Source organism: Vipera ursinii (genome assembly GCF_947247035.1).
Source record: "Vipera ursinii genome assembly, chromosome: 1".
NCBI classification, from domain to species: Eukaryota; Metazoa; Chordata; class Lepidosauria; order Squamata; family Viperidae; genus Vipera; species Vipera ursinii.
This window is the reverse complement of record NC_139512.1, coordinates 75,901,420-75,909,733: the sequence shown is the minus strand read 5'-3', so window position 1 is coordinate 75,909,733 and position 8,314 is coordinate 75,901,420. Positions and strand designations below refer to the sequence as shown.

The window sequence follows — 8,314 nt, the reverse complement described above, 5'->3', positions numbered from 1 at the left end:
GCCGGTCCCGATCTCCCATTGGAAGCGGCGGGGTGGGCGTGTTCCTCGATTGCATCAGAGCCCGGGGAGGGTTGGCCCCGTTTCTAAATCTCCCGGAGCCAGGCGAGGGAGGGGCGGGAGGCGTGGCACGTGGGGGGGGGGGGCGCGGTCAGACGGCCGAAACTAGGGAAAGGCGTGTGACGGTGACAGCTGGGCAGCCATCCCGGTGGGCTCCTCCTTCCAACCTTCCAGGAGGCTGCCTCAGCCCTCGCCCGCTCCTTTCACCCCATCCCCGTTCCGGCTCCCCCTTCTTCCCCCGACTGGAGGGGTCCCCACCGGCCCCACCCTCGCAAAGCCCCCATTGCGAGCGTCCGCCGCTCCCTCTGGGCAGGCGATCCCCCCGCCAACCGGTTCTCCCCATGGATTACAGGTTGCCTTCGGGAGAGGGAGGCGCAGCCCTCCTGTGCCCGGCGCCCGAGGAAGTGCCCCGCCGGGTTGCGCGGCAGTGAGGCTCACCGCCTGTCCGTTTAGGACGGGATCCGGCAGCGCTGGCCGGGAGCACGGCGGCTTTCCTCCTTCCCACCTCTTCGGCGCCTTCCTCGGGCTCGACTCGTCTACTATGGACGGCATCTTAGAGCCCTTTCCCGGGGGCGCCTCCAGCTTCCTGGATTTGGGCGATTTGAACGAAGCGGATTTTCTGAACAATGTGGTAAGTGGAAGCGGGGGTGGGGGGGGGGCAGGCGACGTTTGTAAGGCAGTCCCTCCGAGTTTTTTTTTTTGAGGGGGGGGGTTTGTGTGGATCTGCTATTGGCCAAGGCAAGAAGAAGGAAAGGGTTTCCTGCGTGGCAGAAGCAAGCCGGGCGTTTGCCGAAATGCTCCTGGATCTGTCTGCAGCTACTTCGTGTGAAAATCGGGCTTTGCCGCTTGCCACTTTGCTGGTTTGAACGGCAGGACCGGCTAAAATAACACGTGTTGCATACTGATCCACACGGCGACCGTTTTCCGCTGGAAATTCTGCCGCTCTGCCACTGCATTCTTGGCTGCCAGCCAAGACGGAAAGCTGCGGGTTGATTTATATACTGTAGATCTGCATAATTGCTCGGCATCTGATACCTAGCAGCCAGATGTGGGAGGATGCGGTACTGAAAACACTGGGTTTAACCTAGTATGAAAATGAATCTGTTCTGTAGTATTTGAGTGATTTATATTGCTATCGCTTGATCTCCTCATCTTCAAGGGTGCAGATAGGAACCAGCCCAAAGACAGCATCAAAGGGTGGTCAATGGGCAGGTGAACATGGGTTATGGCTGGGGAGCTGGGATTGATGACATATTTGCCTTGTAACCTCAGTGCAAAACCTTAGGAAAATTGGTGGCGTTCACTTGTAGATTTGTATTGATTGAAAAGTGACTCTTTCTTTCCCCCCACCCAATAGTTAAATAGGATATTCTATGCCTTTTTTGTGGTTGTATTTGCACAAGAATTCTTCAAATCTTAAAACTTATACTAGAACTTAGTGGCTTGGGCTTATTATGTAAATGTCACTCTTTAATGGCCAGCATAATGCAAAAGATCTATTTAGATCTCATTTTCACTGAAAGAAGAGATGATCATAGCAGTAGCATTGTTAGAGTGTTAATCCTTAACTCTATATATTTGTCTAGCCCCTTCTTGAGTTGTTTGTAGAACTCTTAATTTTCAGCACTTTTTAGACAATTCACACTGTTACTGTGTTAGAAGAGTGAGAAAAATGACAATATTCATTACTAGTTAATCATTTTTGTTTGTAATTGCTAATCACTCCAATTCTAGTGACGTCTGATTAGAAAGTGACGTTTTCATCTAAGGTTAAAATGTGTTTTCTAGTTTCATCCTATTGTCTGTGGTTTATACAAGTTCTTCAGAACTATAGAGAGGGTCTATAATGGAGGAGAGGGGGGAAAAGCTTACTTATCCCCCACAATAGTAATGCATAAGGACTGGGGAAAAGATAGAATGGAAAAAAGATACATGAACAAACAAAAAGGAATAACTCAACCAACTCTTTTAGAAGATGTAAATAGAATTCAATCTACTAGACATTAATGTGCTTTGATGGGTTACTCACTGCCTGTGTTTTAAATTGTGAAAAGCACTATTTGTGGAAATTTGAGGAAACTCATCTGAATCTGTCTCTTTCCTAAAAAAATATGTCTTTTGGAAACAGGTGAAAAATGTACTTGAAATTAAAAAGAGTATTTGCTTTAAAAACTAAATTATATAAATGGAAATACTAAAGAAACAACAATCTCAAATGTCATTGGCCCTGCACATACTCTTCACACTCAGTAATTGATAATCATCTATTTTCCTTAGTATGTTGTATAACCCAGAAAATTAGTAAACTATGCATAAGCTTAATATGAGAACATAGCTGTAGTGTAAAGACTTAGGAAATTAATATATTTCTGTGCTTTATTTATATGCATTGCCAGTATTTAGTGAAAAGCTTGAAAATACATTGCACAGAATAATTTACAGCACAGAATTTTAAAACAAAAAACCAAAACCAAAACCTGTGGTCTAAAGAGCACCAACCATCTGTTCCCGGGGTGATTTTAGGACAGAATTTCTTGCATTACATACAATTTCTTTACAATGTTTTTAATTTGTAATTTGTGGACTAAGATTTCATTTAGACAGGAAGAATGCCTGCCCCTCCCTAGCATTTCAGACCACATTTGATTATTCTTACAAAGCATGTATTTAAGAGCAAACTGTCTTAAAATATACTGCTTTGCTGCAATTTAATATGACAGAAGCTTTGAATTATTCTGTGCCTCATATGTTCTCCACAGAAACATGTTTTTCCCTCCTAGAATGGGGTGTGCAGTCTTCAGTATGTCTCCTTCTTTCTCAGCTATGGGAATTAAGGCCATTATATCAGGGCTGCAAAATCCAAGGTTGACTCAGCCTTCCATCCTTCCGAGGTAGGTAAAATGAGGACCCAGATTGTTGGGGGCAATAAGCTGACTTTGTAATAATGCCGCTTGGGAGGTGTGTGAAAGCCCTAATAAGCAGGCATATACATAGAATGAAGGCTATTGCTAAGCACATTGGTTTGTGCTTCTTAGATTGTAAGCCGCCCTGAGTCTTCGGAGAAGGGCGGGATATAAATGGGATTAAAAATAAAAAATAAAAAAAATATGAGCAATACATGGCAGCAGAGAGATACAGAATGCACTAATTCTTTGTTGCCATCTGTGAATGTATGGATTTTTGCAGCACTAGTGTTATAATAGAACTGCAAATTTTACTTTAAAAGAAAGTACAGTAAAGTATTTTACTTTCATTCTTGTTCTTTTCTCAGGTACCGTGGATATTCTATATTCTTAAAAAAAATATGAAGGAACCAATGGAAACATCATAGTACAATGACTTTAGCTATGGCCTATATAGAAAAGACGTCAGATTCAATTTGTGATTGTACTTACCCGTGTGTAACTACTATGGTTTGATTAATTTTATGAGTTTCCATGATACGCAGAAGCAAAAAGCAATGCCATGAGAATATTGCATAAAGTACTAGGCTAAAATATGGGCATCTAGTTTATGGGTGAGTGTGCCATGCAAACACAGCACTTGGCAGCTTTAGCTGGAGAAAGGTCCTGGGAAAAAGTGAGGTAATATATTGTTACCATTGAGAATTACTACTGCTCAGAGTAGATCATGATGAGTTGACTGGACAATTTGTCTAACTTGATTTATATGCATTAAAATGCACTACTGCTTTGTTTTCAATCAGTGACAATTATACTGTACTTTTTATGGCCTTTTTATAGGAGAAAAGCTATTTAATAAATTTAATAAAGGTTTTCTCCTATCTTATGAGAGTTTTATTGGCAACCATTTAATTTTTTTACCAATACCTATACTAGTAATTAATATGGTAAATTGTCTTACTTTGGCTATTGTTTGCTAACCTGTCATAATTACATAAGTATGCAGAACCTTCAGAGAACTGAGGTAAATGACTGTGTCAGACGATATAGTCACAACAAATATTATTTATGTTATTTATAAACGCAGTTTTAAACTTTTCTTAGTGAATTCATATTGTTGGCTGTTTGTAAGGAACTTCCACCAGTATGCTATTCTAATCAAATGTTCATGTATGTAATCACAGTTAATGTGTCTTTGTGAAGGGGTGTGTGTGTTTGCTATTCCCTCCTTTTTTTTGTTTTAGAAACTGCTGGAAGGATAGGGTGAGAGCAATCAATGATAGACAATACTCGGTGTTACCTTTACCTGCAGTCTGAGTGGGAAGCAAGGAAATAATACAATTTGTCAAGCGTGGAGTGTTAGGAGCCATGGAAGAGGTCTCTTACTTTGCAATGGTAGTTAGTGAAGAATTTAGATTTAGAATGATCATTAATGTAGCAATTGCCAAAAAAGCTAACTGTTATCACCAAAAATATAGACATTTCACTTGTATTTTAGGTGCCATTCTTCTATCCAGAGACAGCTTTATAAAAATTCTAAAAGCATTTCTGCTTTCCTTCATTCAAAAGCCAAATGAGTTGATCACAAGCCTTTACAAGTGATGCATCTATGCAATAGCAGAAAAGATAGGAGTCAGACGTTTAGTCATATATTTAGATGCCTATTGGGCATAAACTTCTATGGGTGCTATAGCAGCAGCTTGCTAGGGTATGATAAAATTAGATTGACCAAGCTTAGAACTAAATCAATGTTTCCCATATACAGTTGTCCTGAAAACTGAGTGTTACTAGTTCCACTTCATCAATGAAAAATTAAAACTGAACTAAATTAACCTATTGTACTTAAAAGCATTATTTTAAACTAGAGATCTGGGCTGTGGTTCCCAGACTACTGCTTTCTTTTCAAAATCTTGGAGAAGCAGGAAAAGTGGTTACCTCCATTTAAATGCTGATCAGAAGTAATTTTCCTTAAGGAAAATTGGTTAAGTTCTGAAAAGAGTAACGAAACAGTTGGAGAACATTTTGATTTATAAGACCAGGATTAGGAATGAATTTGGAATACTTTAAAAGAGGTTTAAATCTCCCAAAACCCCCCACCCCCACTACTTAAATTGCTTGGAGATATAAGATGTGTATGCAAAATAGCATCATCTGTAACCTAGATTAGACAAGATTATCATTGGCACTCCAGATATTTCTGAACTATGATTTCCATCATCCTGAGGAAACATACCCTGTGGTTAGTGGTTAAAGCTTGGCAACATCTAGAACAGACATGTCAAACACAAGGCCCCGGGGCCGGATGCAGCCCGCGAAGTGGTTTAATGCGGCCCGCGAACCCATCCTGGAAACAGTGAGGGAATGGCCCCCACTGCCTTGGCCCTGGCCCAGAGACTCTCCTTCCACCAGAGACCCTCAGATCTGTCCCACTCCTGCCCAGGCCCCCATAGGCACTCTTGATGCGAACAATGTAGAGCTGGCCACGCCCACCCAGTAGGCCATATGCACTCTAGCCACGCCCACCCAGTAGGCCATGCCCACCCTGGCCACACCCACCCGGCCCCCTGAGGGCAACCGCAATGCTGATGCAGCCCTCAATGAAATTGAGTTTGACACCCCTGATCTAGAATGTCCCAGATTGTTTGCTTTGCCTTAGACCAGTGGTTCTTAACCTGTGGTCCGTGGACCCCAGGGGACCATGATGTCATCACAGGAGGGCTGTGAAGGCTTGAAGAAGTGTTATGATTTAAATCTTGAGTGAAGTCTTAGTGATCTGTGGCCACAAAAGGTATGGAAGGGGGTTCCATAGTGAAGAAAAGATTGAGAACCACTGCCTTAGACTACAGTATTCAGCCAGCAACTCTAGTTTTTATAGCAATGCATTATATATTGAAGAAAATTTGTCAGGGTTATCCAGTTTATCCCAAGCTAACCCTAGCCTGAACTTGCTTAGAGGCACAGAGGGCTAATTGATAGAAAAGTGACAGGTGTATTGAATAGGGTGTTTTCACCAAGGCCAAGGGCATGGTTGGGTAGGCTATGTGGATTGAATCCTGAGTATTCTGTGGCAGGACATACAGTATTTCTTTTACTATTACACAGTTGCAGGTCTTAAAAAAAATTGCAACAGGATCATGTTAGTTTCTGACCAATTACATGATCTTGAACTTTGGAGAACCTTTAATCAAATTTCATACTGGAAAAGAGTCCATGAGTAAAATTAATCTTCCTTGATATTTACTTATAGATTGCAGTGAACTGTTCAAAAATATTTTTGCACTTTTTCTATCATCATCATTAGATTTTGGTACCATTGCTTAATTTCCCCAAAAGGGCTCTATTCATACATTGTTTTTCTTAATGGTATAACTTAGATGTCCCTCTCAGATGTTACCGTCACCTTAACAGTTTTTCTTTGTTCATCTTCTTCTTCTTGGCTCTCTGCCACTGACATCAGAAAGTCACTAAACCTGGCTGTTTTTGAATGTTTAAAACTCCACAATAGTCTTTCTGTGTCTACCAATACTGTGAATGGCAGGATGTTCTCATTAACTTGACTGTTCTAAGAAACTTATGAAAGATTCTGACAATTCCAAATATAGATTAAAAAAACCCCAACCAATAATAACAACTTTACAGGTTAAATATTTTGTTAAATAACAAAGGCAATCTATGGCTGTTGGGACTGTTAAATCAGGTCATGTTGAGCTTGGATCAGTAATAGGCATTTCAGACTAGATCCAGCTACACATTTGACTCTGGCATAACACAGCCTAGCAACTGGGAAACCAATTTTACCTTAGTACCAATATTTTGATCTGGGAAATATTTTGTACAACAGTGAGATACTTGAAGACTACTTCATGATTATCTGCTTGAAAAAATTCAGCAATTCCATATTCAAAACAGGTTAGCCACAACTAGTTGGGGAATTCTGAGAGTTAAAATCCACATCTCTTAGTTACCAAGGTTGGGAAATGATGACTTAGGTGGACAATTGAGTAAAGCCCCCACCCAGGGTAGAAACCCAAATCAAACTTTCTCAATGAACTGGCTGCCCAGCTTCTGCTTCTGCCCACCACCTCTCTGCATCATTGGTTTCACTATTGGAATACTCTTATTGTTAGGAAGATTTTTTCCTAATATTATATCTGACTTTGTTTTCCCATGACTTATATCCTGCAGTCTGGATTATGCTGGGAATTAGCTGTTGGCTTTCAATGTCGCATCCTTTCAAATATTTGAAAAGTCCTATCGTAATCCCATTTGGAGGACCAGTTTATGGACAGATCATCATGTCAAAAACCTGTCTATAGATAGTCCTTGACTTACAATCATTCTGTCAGTCAGTGACCGTTCAGAAGTACAGAGGCACTGAATAAAGGGATTTATGACCACTCTCCAAAGTTATGGCTGTTGCAGCACCCTTGTGATTACGTGATTAAAATTTGGGCAGTTGGCAGCCCTTCTGCATTTATTCACTGCAAGGAAGTTTCAACTTCCCTACCCATCTATCTATGCTCTTTTGGCCCTGCACTCCGTGGCCCCTGCCACTCTAGCTGATCTTTGCCATCTTCTTGCTTCCACTACTGACCAAGCATGCCCATGCTATCTCTTCACAAGGCAGTTGCTAGCTGCACAAGTCTTTCTTCTCCAGTTTTCTGCCCAGTGGTTTCCTCAAAAGAACTGGGGGAAAGTGGTGTCATGTGGCCAGTAGCTGCCTTGCAAAAGGACCAGGCCAGGCACAACAGCAGGAGCAATAAAATGGTGAAGGTTATCTAGTGTGATGGAGGGCAAATGCAGATGGGACTGGACTGTGGGAACTGTGGCTTCCCAGGTCAGCAAGAAGTCACTTCGCATCGCGCCACTGAGCTGATCATGGGCTGCACTTCATTCTGCGCTGTGGCTCTGGGGCATCTTACAGCCCAGAGCTGCAGTGTATTCCTTCCCCAGCTTTCCTGGGGAAAGCTCGCGTACAGTATACATGTGCACACCTCGTACCCAATTTCCTTGGTCTCTCTGACCTTGTTCCACACTGCGCCATTCCCCCCCCCCAACTCATGCACAGCCTGCATTGGGTCTCCCAGGATCTCCCACATCCTACTGGAGATCCCTGCTCTCTTTACAAGGAACTCCTTCTGTTTCCCGCTTAATGATGCACGTGTCTGGAGTTACAATAGTAACAAAGATTGCCAGGATTTCTGTCACTAAGTGATGCGATCACATGATGTTGCACTTTACAGCTGCATTGCTTGCTGACAGAAATTCTGGTCCCAACTGTGGTCATACGTTGAGGACTACCTTTATTTGGTATCTAAGAATCAACACATAATCAAGCATAACCCCTCAAGTTG

At 42.1% G+C, this 8,314-nt stretch overlaps 1 protein-coding gene across 1 annotated transcript in view; it reads left to right on the top strand.

Annotated features, from left to right (window-relative positions):
- The first annotated feature begins 357 nt into the window (after positions 1–357).
- CREB3L1 (cAMP responsive element binding protein 3 like 1) overlaps positions 358–8,314 on the top strand; it is a 102,390-nt gene continuing 94,433 nt past the window's right edge. Inside the window, exon 1 of the mRNA XM_083349561.1 lies at positions 358–688. Coding sequence (XP_083205687.1) covers positions 599–688 — 90 coding nt within the window. The 5' untranslated portion in view covers positions 358–598. The remainder of the gene's footprint in view (positions 689–8,314) is intronic.